Source organism: Erpetoichthys calabaricus, chromosome 8 (assembly GCF_900747795.2).
Source record: "Erpetoichthys calabaricus chromosome 8, fErpCal1.3, whole genome shotgun sequence".
Lineage (NCBI taxonomy): Eukaryota > Metazoa > Chordata > Cladistia > Polypteriformes > Polypteridae > Erpetoichthys > Erpetoichthys calabaricus.
In genome coordinates, this window is record NC_041401.2 from 61,156,526 (window position 1) to 61,175,157 (window position 18,632).

At 37.6% G+C, this 18,632-nt stretch overlaps 1 protein-coding gene across 1 annotated transcript in view; it reads left to right on the forward strand.

The window, feature by feature from the left end:
• The window catches only part of traf4a (tnf receptor-associated factor 4a), a 57,321-nt gene that overhangs the window by 29,856 nt on the left and 8,833 nt on the right, over positions 1-18,632 (forward strand). Inside the window, exon 2 of the mRNA XM_028806595.2 lies at positions 9,970-10,021. Within this exon, the coding sequence (XP_028662428.1) occupies positions 9,970-10,021 (52 nt within the window). The remainder of the gene's footprint in view (positions 1-9,969; positions 10,022-18,632) is intronic.

Sequence of the window (18,632 nt, forward strand, 5' to 3'; positions counted from 1 at the left end):
CATGGCTGCAGGTTTTCATTCCAACCCTTTTCTTAATTAAATTCTTTTGAACTAATTTTAATTAACTTGCTCTTGTAGACTCAGATTCCTTAATTGTTTTTTCCTTAATTAGAAGCCAAACAATAATGAGATACAAAATGAGCCAAAGCAACTGGTGTCCATCATACAATATCTGAAAGTAAAGAACCATGAAGGTCTCAGGAATGTTGGTCTGCTCAGGTCCCCAGTGCTCTTAGAAAGAGAAAATCAACAATTTCAGAAATGTCTGCTAATGCACCACGAGAGCAGCAACAAGCCACGGAATTAAAGAATGGGTTTAATTAACAACAAGAATCGGCACCTCATTAAGCAGCTCGTTGGAGTGAAATTGGTTGGAGTTTGAGGCCCTGACTTAGCTGGTCTTCTGTTGGCTCCCTCACTTCACATTTAATTTTTATTTGGGTGCCATTTAAGGAAAGAAATGAAGAAATTCAGGGGAATAAATCTTAAAAAAGCACTTCAATTAAAATTAATTCACAAGATTAGCAGCACCAACAGGGCACTCATTACAAAAAGGGTTAGAATGAAAACCTGCAGCCAAGGTGGTCATCCAAGACTGGAGTTGGCAACCCTGTGCTAGACTGTCCAAAGGGGCAGGACAATTAAATCAGTCTTCAGCACTACCTTTGAAGGTAACAGTTGTTTTGATTGTTTTTTTTTTTACTTTGACATGTCTGTGTCTCATACGCCATATCAATCTGAGAATTAATACATTGGCCTTGTTTTCTTGTTGCCTTTTTTTCAACTTGAGTTTTAGGAAGGCATTCAAATTCAGGTTGTACTTATAGTATTTTGTTAAAAGTTCAGGTTTAAGGTTATTATTTAAGTTTAAACTGTACCATTATTTTTTTTTAAATCCTTTGTGTTCATTCTACATTATATTTCAGTGTGTATTTACTTCATGATTTCTGTATTACTTTTATAATTACATGATTTATTGTTAGATAAGATTAATCACATTCATTTCATACATTTATGCAATTAATTTTTTAAATCTATTTCTAGCCCTAATTATTACCATTATTAGTTGTCTGCATTATTCACCTTTTTTTTTTTTTTATATAAACATTATTCACTAGAGTATTTTCTATCAGTTGTATTTCAAGCTTGTATTTTTTTTGTTTTTTTGCCATGGCCCTAGGTAGACAGTAAAGTACTAACAGGTCATATTTTAGTTTAACTTATCACGGACAGCAGTAACCTTTTCAGGCTGTGCATTTAGGTGGCCCAAGCAATGAACTGAATGTTTTTAGTTTTGGGGCGATGTCCTGTAGTGCTTCAAGTGAAAGAAAATAACTGTCAGCACCTTGTTTTGGAGGTTTCTTAAACATTCGGCAGTCCCTGTTTAAAGTCCATAGATATGATATAGTATGTAAAAATAAATAAATAAATTTAGAGAGTGGTGTGGGAGGGGGCATCCCCATTCAAAGTAAGCAGACATGCATGTAAATGTGAATGATTTCAGAAGGCAAGGTGGGGATACCCCTTTCAAAGTCTATAGATGCAAATATATATTAAAGTGGAGCAATTTGTCGTGGGCAGTTTCAGTTTAAACTTACACTATTTGTCCCTCTTGTCTTGGATCTCAGGACTCCACTTCCGCCTCTGCTCCTCTCTGCCTGCATTTTTGCTTGTGGCGAAGCGCCTGGCACTAACACTCTAGTTTTATCGCGCTTGCTAACCATTTAACTTCACCAAACATTGTCTTTTCTATTTCACACCTCATTTGTAAACAGCGAACGTGACTACATCTGTTTTTTTCCTGTCCGTGACACCACCTGTCCTTCATTCATCTGTCTGTATTGGCTAGTGCTGCAATCAATCGCTTCTGCTGCATCCTTTGGTTACATAAAGTCCCCCCATCAGTGCCATGCAGAGCATGTTAGTTTACATAATAATAAATATCAACATATAAAAAGCTGTCAACAAAAAAATCTATCCGCTGATTTTCTCTTTTCTATAATGTCACCAAATTGATGTATCGAAATATCCTTTCTTAGCGGATACCTAATGACCTAGATGTACAATCCGGTGCGGATTTCAGCTTTTAAGTAAACTGGAAATACAGTAGGTGTTTTTGATGGTGAAAGAGTAAGTCAGTCAGTCAGTGAACTTTGCATTTATTTATATACGCTTTTGCATAGCACAGTGACAAAATAGCCCTATCACTCTCTGGGCTAAGTTTGCATGTTCTTCCTGTGTTTGTTCCTGCTATTCTCAGGATGTTCTGATTTTCCTCTCACATCCCAAAGACATGATGGTTAGTTCTTTTCGAATATGCTTTGGCTTCCATGACCCAGAACTAGACTGAGTGGATTTGAAAATGGATGAATAGGTTTGTCATGTCACTGTTTTAGCTTCTGTGATTGGTGTTTGATCTCTGCTGTCCTCATTCTGGGCTTCAGATATTGAAACAGATGTTGGCATTGCTTTGGATAGATACAGTGTAATATTAAAAACTGACCTCCTCTTTGATAGTAGATTGTTAGTTCCTCATGTGCTTTCACTCTTTTACTGACTGCAAGTGTCACACATTTTTGAATACGATAGTCTCTTAAAGAATACATTTTAAAAAAAGGGTACTGTTTAATGCAAGTTGTGAAGCATTTTGAAGTATCATAACAAATATATTTTCTACTTTGTGTAATTTTTTAACTTTCTTTATAGATGTGTGCAATGTTTTGACCCCCAAAAAAGCACCGCATTCCATCACATCGGACATGTGGCATTTTGCTAACCTTTTGGGTTTGGGTTGATGATGACGAGTCTGTATGTAGGCTCAGAGATGCATGACTTTATGCAAATGTCAGAGCAATGGCTTGGAAGAGATCCATTCTGCTGGCACGGGTGCATTTGGTGGGAAGTGTCCTTTTTGGGCGATTCGCTTTATCATACCCCTTTTTTAGAGCAGGAACTGTTACAGCTGACTGCGTTTAATTTAGTCATCAGAGCACTGCCCTTGTCGCACTTGGTGCCCTCAGATTTGCAGTACACAGAATGCTTCTGTAATATTACAGTCTTGTTTCTCTAGTACATTTTGTGGGTAAAGACTGTGAAATGCCAAATGTAAGAGCCATGAGGGAGGTGACAACATCATCGGTGCCAAAAGGTCAATTCTATTTGTGTGAGCAGCTCATTTATTATTTTAAGTGTTCCATACAAATACTATACCATGTAGATAGACAGTCAATCTAATATCCTGTTACTCACTTGCAATTCTTTATTTGTACCTCATTTTTTTGTACCTCTAGACTGAGTCCATATCACCTGTGTGTGTGTGTGTATGTATTTATATATAAATTTCAAATGAGTGGGATGAAAATATAAATACATAAAAATGCATGCATATTTGTATGTGTCATCTTGTTTCTGTTGCACGCAGACAGAAATAATGCCTAGTTTATAACTTACAAGGTGGCTGGTTCAGTTCTCATCACATATTCCCTGAATGACTTGGATCAAATAATTTCATGGAGATGTCCCAGTTGTACAAAATAAAAATGCTTGTGTTTCACTGTTATGTTTTTAAAGCTACTTTGAATAAAGACACCGGATAAGTAAATAAGAAAAAAAAAATTAAAAACTTAAGTACGGATGTGTATTTTTCACCATGAGAACTGTGCAAAATATAATTGTGCTTCTGTTTGAATGTAGCCCTTTGAATCTTTTGTGTACATTTGCATGCTCCTATTTGCACCCTTGTCATGCTGAACTAATGAGTTACAAACTTGCCACTTGCTGTGTGAGGGAGCTGTGTTTGCTCAGTGGGTGGAGAAAGCAAATGTTTCTTGATAAATCCACTGACGTCTGTGCCTCTGTTTTTATTGCACGCAGGTTTAATAGCAGTCTTTTTATAAGTTTTATAGAAGGATCATTCATCACCTCCAAACAGGCACAACTGACACAAGCAAAAGAGGACTGCTAATGATGCCTTGTTCATTTCGTTATAATGCCTCGATTGTACTGTTACTGGTTGGACCAGGATCATCTTTGACTTGACTCTTTACATTTTTAGTGCTACAGAAAACTGTCAGCTGCCTTTCTTGAGGTTTGAAAATGGTGGGGGGATGGTGGGCAGTTTGTTTACTTATTTTCGAAGCACAAAGGCTCACATGTGTTGCCTCCTCGAATCTCCCGCCCGCCATTAATCTCAACTAAAGAGCTTTCCCGAGGAGTCAAAGGGATTTGGCTTTTTAATTGACCACCTATTACAAGCCAGAGCTGCTTTTGTGTTTTTCAAATCTCTGTAGTGCTTCCATTCACCTGGTGCTTACGCACAATTGCTTTTGTTGCAGTTTGTGGGCTCTTTCTCTGGCATTGCATAGCTCTTTTCATTATGAAAGGGTGAAAAACATGTTGAAACCCTGTAATTGGTGTAGTCCAGTGGTACTTTACACAAATGTCCTAAGCCCACTTCACATAATCTTCATTGCTATTGTGTAGTTCTACCAAAGTGTGTCCTTCTCTACCACTTCAAGTTTCATAACCTTGTAAGGGAGATCACTGCTTTGCAGAAGGTCTGATGATTGTGCTTTGTCTGGTGTTAACACTAGTGTAGTGAATATATGAGAAATGAAGGGAGACCAATTTGGCCAAAATGGAGGTGACAGAATCTCTTACAGACCTCCTTCTAGGGGTGTAAAACAAAAAAAATTACATTTGATACTTCCAAAACAAAGCATCCAAATTGAGTACTACAAATGTATAATAATGAAAATATTATATTAGCAAAAATGTCTAGGAAACTGTTGCACTAATTTGTTAACATTATATAATTTAGTCCTAAAATCTGATGTTGATTGCAATGCTATCACTCATATTTAAAGATGTAGTTCTGAAGTGGCACTTCCGTTGGCATGGCTCCTATTGGTTTTGTGTGTTTTTCCTCTGTCCTTTTTTTCTTTTGCCACATTTCCACACCTGTTCTTTTGTGCAGTACCCCTCAAACTCCTTTAGCAGTAGTTTTAGTGTTGCAAGTTCATTTGATATCTTGGCCCTCTAAAGTGATCTTGCCAGATAAGTGTGTCATTTACATTCAGGCGGTGTGTTTCTTTTGAACTGCTATCTGTATGCATAGTTTGGTATTTAATACTTTATTATAGAACTGCCTTTGTACTTCTTTTCTTCAAATTCTGTGCGGTTATTAGTATTCCCCCAGCTTTTTTATTAGCAAGTCAGAAAATCTGAAAACCTTTCATAACTCATTGATCTAGTCTATGCTTTTGTTGTATAGGTCTATTGATCTTTTATATTTATGCATGATTTATGATCTTAATCACCACTGCCATGTGTAAGAACATCTGTAATAAAAGGTTAACCTTAGGTATGTCCTGTACCTTTAGGATTTGTAATGACACGTGGTCAAGCTTCTTGCTTTGCTTCACGTGTGTCGTATTATCCTGCATCCTCACTTCGGTCACGTATTTGCAGCTCAGCAGTTTAGAGGATTAGTTCTGCTCATTCTGATGAAATGCACTTGCATGATGAGAAAAATGTTTTTTGAGATGGGATGAAACCCCTTTTGTTTGGTTTTTGTCTTTTATTTTGTTGTTGTTGTTTGTTTTTTCTATGATAGACTAAAGACACATGAGCAACATATCAGGGTGGCGTTTTGGATTTTTAATGAATCCTCTGAAGAGCTCACTTTTTTGTTTCTTGTTGATCTCTGCAGAGTTATCACTTCCACCTATATGCCAGATCCATCCAGTCAAAAAAAGGGGGCCAAAGGACTAGGCATTAAGAAGTCTCCAGGATGGAAACAATGAGTCTGTGTGTGCTCAATGGTTTGGGACTTGGGTCATTGTCAGCAGTAAGGCCCCTGGGTTTCTACTTGTGTGTTTAGCACCATTCATTTAGAGTACCATTGGTTGGCTGCAGGCACTAGAAGAACGATCTGCTGTTCATTCATTATTTATCGCTGTGAATATTTCATGACCTCTCCCCTGTGGCAATCGCCTTTCCAGCTGTTGAGACTCTGAGCCTCGAGAATGAACTGAGTAGTTCTGAGTCCAGCTATGGCTGAAAGAGAGGCATCTCCTTCAGCTGACATACTCCGTGCTTTTAATATGACAGAATGTCTTGTGTGCCTGAGCTAATCTCTACTAATTAACCCTGTCATTTTGACAGGATTCAGCACTCGCAAGCAAAGGCCTGTCTGCTCGGCTTGTGTTGAAATTATTTCCAGCCCAAAGTATTTGAAAGGCACTGGCATGCTTTTCACTGTTACCTTTTGTGAACAGTCATTTGTGTTTAACAGGCTGTTTAAAAACTGTTTTTATGGCAAATCATTGAACCTGTCTGTCTGGGACATGTTTTTAACTTGGTGGCCAAATAACAATGGCTTATTAAGGGATAGGATGTGGTGAATTTTATTTATCGCAGGTAGATGTGGGCCTATGTGGACAGTACCAAGAGAGGCAGACAATTAACGAGTGCTTTTTTTTTTTTTTTGTTTGTTTTGTTTTTTGTTTTTTAACACTGCAGTTTATATTGTAATCTGCTATTAATCCAGGTCAGCTGTATGGTTTTACACTACAGTTTACAAAAGAAGCCACTGTGCAAATGCTAAAGAGCATGCAAACCACTTCTTTGTCATAAATGTTCACTTTTTTCTTTTGTTGTTCTAGTAGTAAGTTTGTCGATTGACTATGTTAAGTTCCATTTGAAAATTGGAGACTGTTGACTTTTGGTGTAGGTGACAATTAGGCCATCATGGTCACATTTTAAGTGCCTTTTATGTTCCAAGAAAATGCTGGATTTGGCTGAATGACATCTGCCAACTCGCATGAACTCTCAGACCATCTTGGGCTCTGCTTCACACCACACCATTATCTGGATTACAATGTGTGTTAGAGAGTCTCTATGTGAGGAGTTGCAGTGATGTCATGGCCTGTCTCCTCCTCAAAAAACAACTTCAGAGCAATGGATAAAAAAACAATATAATACTTCGTATCCCCTATAAATATACAGTATATATTATAGGCATGTATTCACAGATGAAGTAATGGGTGGAAAAATTGTGTGTGTGTAGAAGAGCTAAAGTAGTGTTAAAGCAACAGGTAGTTTATTAAGGTTGAGAGACTATAGACTTTAGTTTGTGATAAACTTTCCTTCCATCCAGGGTGGTGTTCCTGCCTTAATACTGCTAATATGGACTTCAGCTCCGCACAACTCTATAATGGTAAACCGGTATTCAGAAAACAGATGGGTTCATGTTTGTAAAGTTGACGAAAGTAGTAGCACAATGCTGTGGTACTTAAGCATTTGTATATAATATCCCACTTCAGAACTGAACATTTTGTAGTTGGGGGAGAAGAGATGGGCAAAGAAAAGTCCTGGTAAATTAAGGGTTAATTACAGTTTTTATTTGTTATTCAGTTTATAAACGGAACTAATGAGTGCACAGTGCAATAGATGGACACAGATGCAGATAAACTCCCCCATTTAATTCTAGCTGTTTTATTCGTAAGCTGATGAACAGCTGGGAGAGGAACAGACAGTGACCTCAGTTAGCCAAGTTTCCCCTCCCTAAATACAAGGGCTTCATCCTAAGTGGGACAGAATGGAGAACAGCTGAGTGGCTTAATAGATAGTGTACCTTTTTATGCAAAGGGAGTGAGGGAAGGGGCCAGATGTCACAGCTGCTTGCTGAGGACTGAACCTCCTGAGCTAGAAGATGCAGTTTGTGTCTGAACAGGGGTGGTTGGGTGTGTGTGAGTGTGTGCAAGTGCGCACAGAAAGATTGGAGAGATCTGTATTTTGTAGTTTGGTTTGTACAAGAGACAGTCTGGGACTGATATGTTTATTCCAGCACCATGTTTCAGTTCTACCTGTTTACTGCTAATTTAAGCAATGCCTTGATGATTGGCAAAAAACAGCTTACAAAGAAGTCAGGAGTTCCACCGCTTTAAGTTACTAATATCTCATGTTTAATTGATCATGTCTGAACTTTTATTCAGCTTTTAAACCGAGGTCTCACTGAACAGCTGCAGCTTCCTCTGAGGTGTTTAATATTTTGCTTGAAAAATCCAACATGTGAAAGCTCATGCATTTAAAGCACAGTAGCTAATCTCTTATCTTGTTACCTAAAGTTTTACCCAGAAATGCCATCTACTCAGATAACATTTCTGAGCTTTTTTCATTGGAACAAATTTTATTTGATGCACATATGTCAAAGCAACGAGGGGATGAATGGGGTTCAAAGCATGGCCCCCTTTTTGATACCAGTTTTTTTCCGTACTGACAACTTCAGCAGTAGTGTGAGCTTTTAAAGTCTGGCCACTTACCAGAGCTGTTAATTCTTTATCTACATCGTTCGGTTTTGTTTAGTGTCTACTGCACTCTTACATTACTTGTTATAAACACAGTGTGTGCAGGGCCTATCATTTATCATTTTACTTTCTTTAGTCCGCTCTACTTTGATACTACTGCAGTTGATTGCCTTGTCCTCCAAGTTGCTTTGCTGTCTCACACTTGGTTGTGCAATGGTAGGCTCAACTCCCACAGCCACGTACTGGATTAAACTGGTTTCTGAATGTTGAGATACATTGATGCTGAAGAACGTAAGGAATTTTATTGTTCAATCGGTCTTAATTTTATATCACCCAATGGACCCTAATACCCAATCCAGCCAAGCCCACTCTCTATGAACAACAGTGAAATAAGCATCAACTTTAATACAATTTGCATTTCTACTTGATAAGCCCAAAAGGGCTTGTAGCAAATTTGAAAGGCAAGAACTGAGTTACAGGTAAAGAGCTGTCCGATTAGTTGCGCTGCATGGGTTGCAAGTCTTGCCCAACCACCTATTCTTGCCATCCTTTAAACCTGTTAAAGAATTTTACAATCAACCTGAGAATCATGGAGGCTTAAGACAGCTTTGGGGGAACACACTCCTGCCCTCGGTTTTCAACTGTGAAAATCTGAATTGTTAAAATAAAGTCACCTAGAACTGGGAAAGGGCAAAATCATAAAAACCAATGGCCTAGAAAATCCATTTAGTCAGCATTTTCCAAAATGTTCAGTTTGCCCTCTCAAGGTGTCTTCCTAAGGAATTCAGTAAGAGTTAAATCTTTTTTTTCTTTTTTAAGGCAGTATAAGAGAATCATTTCTCAGTTCAGTAAATTAATTGTCAATTAAATCCACCCCGTTTTACAGCTTCACGTTTTTTTCTAGGACATCTTTAAAGCTAGTGGAGGTGCCATGCAGGAGCAAAATGAGAAAAATGGAAAACAAAGAATGCTTCTATGATTAGGTGAAGAAGTCGTGGGTATTTGGGGGGTAGTTTTTGGTGATTGCTGCCATTGTCTATGGGTAAAATAGCATTAATTGCACAATGATGTAAGGAACCTTTTTAAATTCCGAGTCACTTGGCATTTGATCAGCTTTCTGTTTCGTAGTCGCTGGATAGTTTACAGCTGCAAACTGGCAGGGGACACTTGATGATGAATAGATGCCTTCATTAGCCTTGTTCCCATCTTCATTACTGCTGTTTTAGTCTGGCCCTCAGGGGTCAGCTACATGAGGCACTTTTATGTTTTTAGGTAATTGATTTGCTCTGCTTTAAAGGACAAGGCACCATTTGAGAATGTCGGCTGGTCTTTACTGCACTGCAGTAGTTTTATCTGCCTGTGTTGCACAGTATTTAGGAGTTCTTCTCTAACAACGGAACCATTAATGGCTGCGTGAACCATGCTGCCCTTTAGACAAAATGTCCCTCCTGCTTCTTGTAATGAGCTTTTCAGCATTTCTGATAGACACCGATTTGAGACTTTCAGTATTTCATTTTGATGGGTGGTATTTAATTAGATGTCTTTCCATAAATGTGACATTTTTTACCAGGCTCTCTGAACTGTATGGCTGACAGAGCACCAACTGTGAGGTATTAGGTCACAGATTCATGTGTTTGTTTCTTTTTTTTATTTTTAACAGTGAAGGAGTATTCAAATGTCCTGAGGATCAGCTACCACTTGACTATGCAAAGGTATGAGACTTTTTTTTTTGACATATTGGATTGGGAGCATTTCTTTCTACTTTTTTGAGATATATATTATATGCATAAGATTTGCTATGTTTACCTTACATTTATATGCAGTCTTTCACTTTTTCATATGTAATCCTAGATCTTATAAATATGTAAAAATATATGTAAATTTTATTTTAAAGTGGAATAATCTTACATTAATGGTGGCAGGGTAACTTAGCAGTATCGCATTCCAACTCCCAATATTTGAGTTTAATTCCTGGCCTATTAATTATCTATTTGCACGTCCTCTTGTGTCCGTATGCTTATGCTATATGCTTATTTTTATTAACTGGTGAATCTAAATTGGTAGTGCATGACAATATGGATATATGCAGGTGAGTGCCCTACACTGAGCCGCAGGTCCATATAGAATTGTTTCCTGCAGCCTTTGCACTTTTGCCAGGATACAAATAGTTTTTTGGTTGTCATCTTGAGCAAATTATGGATGTTCAATAGCATTATTTTATCAGGTTTTTGGACATCTGAGCAAAGCATCCTTTTCTCTTCCCCACATACCCCTCCCAGCCCGAGTGCTGGGCACTTGAAGTTTAAAAAAAAAAAATGAAAAAGTGTTTCTTTAAAAATTCTCTTCACCTCTTTTTGGGGTATTTTAGTTTTTCTCACACTGATCATGTGCATTATTGTGTGTTTATTGTTCTGTACTAGGAAGCACATGAATGTCCTGTCCAGTGCTGTTTTTCTTACTGTCCCTGTGCTAAGAACTGCATGTTTCTATTGCAAATTTGTTTTCATTACCGCTGTTGGTTCTAAAATACCACTCATTCTGTCACTATACGTTCCTGTTACAGATCCGTTTGTCACCATTGTGCTTTCAGTCATTTGACTTTATCAATCAGTGTCAGTATCACAGAGTTGACTGATCAGAACAGCCTGTGCAATGTGCTTCACAGAGTTGTTTGTGGCAGCTCTGCTATTCTTTTCCCATCACCTAAAACCTTTCGTGAGAAGGGCCCAAAGCCATATTCTGTGGCTGTGGTGGCCTGCCTAAGTGGTTCACAGGTGATGTTTCATCATTCACATCATAAGGTCTCGCTTGAGACCAAGATCAATCTTCAAAGCCTAGGAGTGCGTTGGTTTTTATTTGACAAACAATCCTTAGCATTTAATATATATATAATATGCATGTTAGGTGTGAAAATAAAATCATAGAGGAGGTCCAAACTGATATATGAGCCTTACTGGCCTGCCTTTAGAAATGCCTCATATAGCATAGATGAACCCTGCAGTCAACATGTTCTGTCTTCCTGCTTCCATCAATTGCTCTTAGATCAGGTGACTTGAGACTCAGGAAGTGCTTTTCAGAGCAGTTTGTTGACATATCTTCCCAGGTTTTTCAGAAGCTATTATTCATTTGGTCACTTTCTAGTTATATATTGTTTAAGATAAGGAGCTTTTGCACACTTTAAAAAGGAGAAGGCGCAACTAGAGTAACACCAAACAAAACAAACATTTGCCTTTATTTTCTGGAGGTGGTAAAAGGCTTTGTCTTGCATTTACCATCAAATAAAATCTTACCCTGGGTGTATTCATCAGCCTGCACTTTAATTATGTGTAATCTGAAGAGAGAGGGTATTTTATCCATTTCAAAAGGCGTAATGAACATATTTGCCAAACTTCATTATTTTCAGAATTTTAGACAAGATTGTTAGGGGAGGGGATCGAAGAACAAGTGCCCTTTTCATACTAATAAGCATACATTTAGGCTTAAAAGTAAGACAAACATTGCACCTGTTGTTTTGTACAGTTTTCCAATATACAGTTAGGTCCATAAATATTTGGACAGAGACAACTTTTTTTCTAATTTTGGTTCTGTACATTACCACAATGAATTTTAAATGAAACAACTCGGATGCAGTTGAAGTGCAAACTTTCAGCTTTAATTCAGTGGGGTGAAGAAAACGATTGCATAAAAATGTGAGGCAACTAAAGCATTTTTTAACCCAATCCCTTCATTTCAGGGGCTCAAAAGTAATTGGACAATTGACTCAAAGGCTATTTCATGGGCAGGTGTGGGCAAGTCCGTCGTTATGTCATTATCAATTAAGCAGATAAAAGGCCTGGAGTTGATTTGAGGTGTGGTGCTTGCATGTGGAAGATTTTGCTGTGAACAGACAACATGCGGTCAAAGGAGCTCTCCATGCAGGTGAAAGAAGCCATCCTTAAGCTTCGAAAACAGAAAAAACCCATCCGAGAAATTGCTACAATATTACGAGTGGCAAAATCTACAGTTTGGAACATCCTAAGAAAGAAAGCAAGCACTGGTGAACTCAGCAACGCAAAAAGACCTGGACGTCCACGGAAGACAACAGTGGTGGATGATCACAGAATCATTTCCATGGTGAAGAGAAACCCCTTCACAACAGCCAACCAAGTGAACTACACTCTCCAGGGGGTAGGCGTATCGATATCCAAGTCTACCATAAAGAGAAGACTGCATGAAAGTAAATACAGAGGGTGCACTGTAAGGTGCAAGCCACTCATAAGCCTCAAGAATAGAAAGGCTAGATTGGACTTTGCTAAAGAACATCTAAAAAAGCCAGCACAGTTCTGGAAAAACATTCTTTGGACAGATGAAACCAAGATCAACCTCTACCAGAATGATGGCAAGAAAAAAGTATGGAGAAGGCGTGGAACAGCTCATTATCCAAAACATATCACATCATCTGTAAAACACGGTGGAGGCAGTGTGATGGCTTGGGTGTGCATGGCTGCCAGTGGCACTGGGACACTAGTGTTTACTGATGATGTGACACAGGACAGAAGCAGCCGAATGAATTCTGAGGTGTTCAGAGACATACTGTCTGCTCAAATCCAGCTAAATGCAGTCAAATTGATTGGGCGGCGTTTCATGATACAGATGGACAATGACCCAAAACATACAGCCAAAGCAACCCAGGAGTTTATTAAAGCAAAGAAGTGGAAAATTCTTGAATGGCCAAGTCAATCACCTGATCTTAACCCAATTGAGTATGCATTTCACTTGTTGAAGACTAAACTAGACTAAGACAGAAAGGCCCACAAACAAACAGCAACTGAAAGCCGCTGCAGTAAAGGCCTGGCAGAGCATTAAAAAGGAGGAAACCCAGCATCTGGTGATGTCCATGAGTTCAAGACTTCAGGCTGTCATTGTCAGCAAAGGGTTTTCAACCAAGTGTTAGAAATGAACATTTTATTTCCAGTTATTTAATTTGTCCAATTACTTTTGAACCCCTGAAATGAAGGGATTGTGTTAAAAAAATGCTTTAGTTGCCTCACGTTTTTATGCAATTGTTTTGTTCACCCCACTGAATTAAAACTGAAAGTCTGCACTTCAGCTGCATCTGAGTTGTTTCATTTAAAATTCATTGTGGTAATGTACAGAACCAAAATTAGAAAAAAGTTGTCTCTGTCCAAAAGTTTATGGACCTAACTGTAGCAATCTTATCTAAGGATAGATGACATGATGTGTTCCTGTCTTTATTGCTTCTTGATGCTTTGTTTCTTTTTTTTGTTGTTTTTGTTTTTTGGCAGCTTCTGTTTTTTTTTTTTTTTTTTTTTTTTTTTTTTTTTTTACACATGATGTTGGAGATAGTAAAGCTACCTCACCATAGGATATGTGCTTCTTAATTAGGTCTTCTGTGGTTTTTTTTTTTTTTTTTTTTTTTTTGGTTTTTAATATTCTTTTAGTTCTGTTGGTCTCTATAAGACCTTCAGGGGTGCTTCTCCCTCATGTGGCTAACCTAATGAGATACGCTAAGTAACATATTCCATGAAGCTGCAATAGAATAAATACCTTGGAAGGTAGGTTTGTGCATTGTGTCTAAAGTTGGTTACAACTGCAAATCCGTGCAATAAAGAGATGCAAATAACTATAGGATGTGTGCAATACACGGTGTAGATGATAGACAAAGTCTACAAGTTAAATTCCCCAATATCTGTAGTAATCATCATTTATATATCTATATTGCATGTATAATTCATTGAGAATAACTCAAAATCCTTAAACAAATACAAAATGGTAGAGGATATTGGGAAATTTATAGTGTATCACAAAACATTGCTGTATATTAGAACGAATAGTACAGTATAGCACATTTGAAGTGCCATGAGGGCAAGTCAGCCTTTGAAGGAAGGATTTAAAGTATTAGAGTTTAATTAGTGTGTGATCACATGGGAAGTCCACCCTTTTTATTATGATGTGCGGCTGCCAGGTGAATCACCATGTGCACTGCTAATGCTATTTCAGCAGGGAAAGCTTCAAGTATAAAGGTTGCTTGAGATAGTCATTACTTATTTCGTGGAATTGTGGTTAAGGCACCCAGCTTGTTTTTGGTTTTTTTTTTTTTTTTTTTCCTTTTATTTAAATAGTTTAGATTTGGACATACTTGGTTAAATGCCAAATGATCTGTAACTTAAGAAATATGTGGTGACACGTTAACTCCAAGTAAATGATGAACAACCCTTTACAGGTTACAAACTGGAAGACTCCCATTTCAAACTCTGCCTAGGCTGTTAATCCACAAATTGTCAAGGAAGTACTTTATGCAAGCTTGGCTTTGCTAGAGGTTAAATTGAAAAGAAAGGGAGAGAATCATGTGCTAACCATCGGTTTCTTGTTTAATTTAACGAAGACCAGTAGGTTTTTTCATTACCATTCAGAAGTGTTACATTTAAAATAAATGTTTTTAAAAATTGCATTTTTTAAGGTGACCAGCATTTGTATAGTTCAATTGACATAGTTCTACTGAGTGAAATAATAATGGAGTTATCACTCAAAAAGCCTTAGTGATGATGATGATGATCAAGGGTCTAAAATATCCCCAATAACTGAAAAAATGTCTCTTGTTTAAAACAAAATCGATTTGTTATGAGCTGCTTGAAAACTTTGCATTCTGAGTGATGAAAAGCACTCAAGTAAGCCCAACTCATAGTAAAGTTATTAAAAGTTAGCCAGCTGTTAAAGTGTTGTCGTTGTCACTGTGAAAAGGTTTAAATTCAGTTTATTTTATTCTGTTATAAGACTTCTCACTAATACATTTTTAAATTTTCTCCAGGAATTTCTCAATAGGAGTTTTTTGTTTTTCTAATTTCTATTACCTTACAATTTCTTGGATGGAACTTGTTAGCAAACATTTTTTATGTTTGTAACATCTGTATTGTTTTTGATTTTTTTTTTTTTTTTTGCCGATAATTATTGCAGGGTTATGTATTTTGTCACATTCTATTTGAAAAGAAATAGTCTGAAAAGTTACTCAGCAAGAAGCACTGTTTAGGAATTGACTGATTTAATTCAAGGATTGGTTGTACAACAATATGATTTAGCAAATATTATTACACTAATGCGTCAGTAGTCATGCCCCTAATTGGTCTCGAGTCTGCGCTTAAACTCCTGTCCCATTAACTGCCTCTGTGGAGTTTGTACATTTTATTAGTGCCTTCTTGTGCTTTAGTACCTGATTTTCCACCTACACGTGTGTGTTTAGTTTGACTAAATGTGTCTGTGTGTGTGTATGTGTGTGTGTATGCATGTGCCCTGCACTGGGCTAGTGCCTCATCCAGAACTGGTTCCTATCATACAACTGGTACTTTGAGGGTAGGCTTTGTCCTGCCACAGCCCTATAATTGAAATAAGTTTTGAAAATGGCTGAGTGGATTATCACAATGATTGTCTTTATTTATGGTATTTAGGGCTTTTGTTTAACATTTATAGTTAATATTTCATAAGTGGCAGCTTGCACAAAGGGTCCAGTAGAACCGTTATCTAGGGTTCCTGTGTATAAAATTGCACTTTTATTTCATGAACAGTACAACGATGCTGTCTCTATATTATTATTGTATTCTCTAATAAACTGCTTTGCAGAGAAACTATACCTATGTTCCATCTCTACTGCATGTAAAATTGCAATCAACATTGTAGTTAATTTAAAAATTTTCTTAAAATTTAAAATGATTTGTTTAATGGAACTCCTTTGTATTTGAGAAAAAAATCCCTTTTATCCAAGAGTCGCCCTCTCTTCAAAGGGAACGCTTTAAAACCCATCTAAGCTTAAGTATTGTTCAGCTTCAGATTGGACCTGTTTTCATTGAATCTGGAATTTCACACCCAGTTACAAACAAAGTCCCTGGGGTTTTGTGATTCTATAGAAAGTAGGAGAAATTGTGCATATTACTTACTTTTACAGCAGTTACTTGAGGATGTAGCTAAGGAAGGAAATGCAAAAAAAAATTAAAGCAAGTTTCATTCAAACTTGATAGATGTTCTCTGGCAGACTGACAAAAAACAAGACTTTAAGGATGGGTTGTTCCTTTATAGCAAACATCAGATTTGTTCTTTGGGTTAAATTACAATGAAATTCTTATTTTGTGTTCACAAACTGAGCTGGTCTGCCTAGTCATTGCATAAATTACCTCTTATTCATGGCTGTCTTGAACTAAAATTCTCATTAGTCATTCCCAGGTCTGCTACCTAAACCGAGAGAGGACGTGAGGCAGGACGATATTTTTTTTTGAATTAAGGGATTCTTACTGGGTCACAGGACAGGTGTGCAGCCAATGAATTTAAAGCAACAACCAACATTTCAAACAAGTGTCTAAAGATAGGCTTTCAAAACACAGTGAGTGCAGGCCAGCCGCTCTCCCACCTTGAAAGCTGACTCCCAACCTTTTCAGGCATATTTAATAAGGAGGAGTCCTTGGGGATTTATAGCAGCTTCCTTGTCCCTACAAAAACCACTGTTAAGCGTTTCACACAGGACCCTTTATGTGGAGGAATTGCATATATTTACCATTACGCATTAATTACCTAAAGTTAAACTACTTTGAAGATTGTAAATGACTGTAAAACCCAGGAGTTGCGACCAAATCCAATGTATTTAAAAAAAAAAAAAAAAAAAATTAAGTTAAACACAAAGAAAAGAGTGATAGTCCCATGTTGTTTCCTTTCAGCATGAACAACCTAGTGCTAATTAACCAGAATAAATGAGGCCCCTGTTGTTAGCAAAATGACACAATGAACAATACTTTAGCAGCTATTTAAATGCTTGTCATTGCATTAAAAGGGATTGGGTTCTATAAGTCTGCCAAGTTTTGGAACCACAACTGAAGGCATTGCAACTGTAATACACTCTCCCACCCTGGCCATGTGGGACCAGCCTCTGTCGGGAGTCAACCTTTTTTTAAATAGATGCACACACAGAAATAGTGTAATGGAATGAAAAGAGTCTTTCTTCTACAGAGTTCTCTTTTGCAGTTTCTTTGGGTGCTCTTATCAATGCCTTTTTCTTAGGAAATATACGTCATACAAGTCACTCTGATAATTTTATGCTCTGAGAAGCATCTGTACAAGTATCTTCAGCAGATAAGGCACATCTCTCAGCGGAAAGCAACTATTGGCCCTTTTTTTTATTTTTTATTTTTTTTGGTCATTCAAAAACAGAAAATGAAAGTATAATTCATGGACAGGTCAACATGAAGGAATGCATTTTTAGGTCTGTCACATCTAACCTTTTCAGAGCCCAGAAGTGAGTTACAAGAATGAGTTTCAGTTCCTATTGCACATTATACGCACAATGTAATGAGTTTTACACCACTTAATACCCACAACCAACAAAATGGATTCTGAGTCAGCAATTGGAGGTCCTGATTGCTGTCAATCTGACAAAAGTACATTGTAGTGAATTCTTGTAAGGCAGAGCAAACAAATGCTATTTCCAATTTACAGATGTTGAATATTCAGGAATGTGATATAATGTTGAACATTCAAATATGGTTAATACAGACGTACAGTATTTCCATTTATAAGGTAAAAGGAGAACTTGATAATCTGTATCTGTTATTTTAGCAGCAGATTTTTGGTTCGATTACAAGCATAGTCATCCTGAAGTGTTTGCACATTCTTTCTGTACGCATGTGTATGTGAATTTCCTCCAGCAATGTGTGCGTTACATTGATTGGTAACTAAACAGTGGACATTTATGTAAGAATGTCAGAGTGTTTGGCGATGAACTGGCACCATGTCCAGGTTTGCGCCTGTCTTGCCCTTAATTCTTTCAGGATAAGCTTGAGCTCCCTTTCGCTCTGAGTTTGACGACTTGGGTATGAAAATGGATGGATTTCCATTAGGGGTTATTTATACTGATATTTGACAGGTAGATTGCGGGAGCATTGTTTAACACACTTGCACATACAGGTAAGGTGCAATTCATTAGACTGTGGGAAGAAGTTTGGAAATAAAAATAGGATTTAGCTGCCTGCCTACCAACTATATAATGAGTAATATTAGTTATTTAAGTTTCCAAGTACATTATTGCATGAATTGAAGAACTATTGCAGTACATTTTCTAGCATAATTAACCTACTTAAGTATGTGTAGGACTTACTCACTTTGAAAGATATATATATCTCTATATCTCCATCCATCCATTATCCAACCCGCTATATCCCAACCACAGGGTCACAGGGGTCTGCTGGAGCCAATCCAGAGGCGGAGTGGTGGCTCTGAGGCTAGGGATCTGCGCTGGCAATCGGAAGGTTGCCGGTTCGAATCCCGTAAATGCCAATATGGACTCTG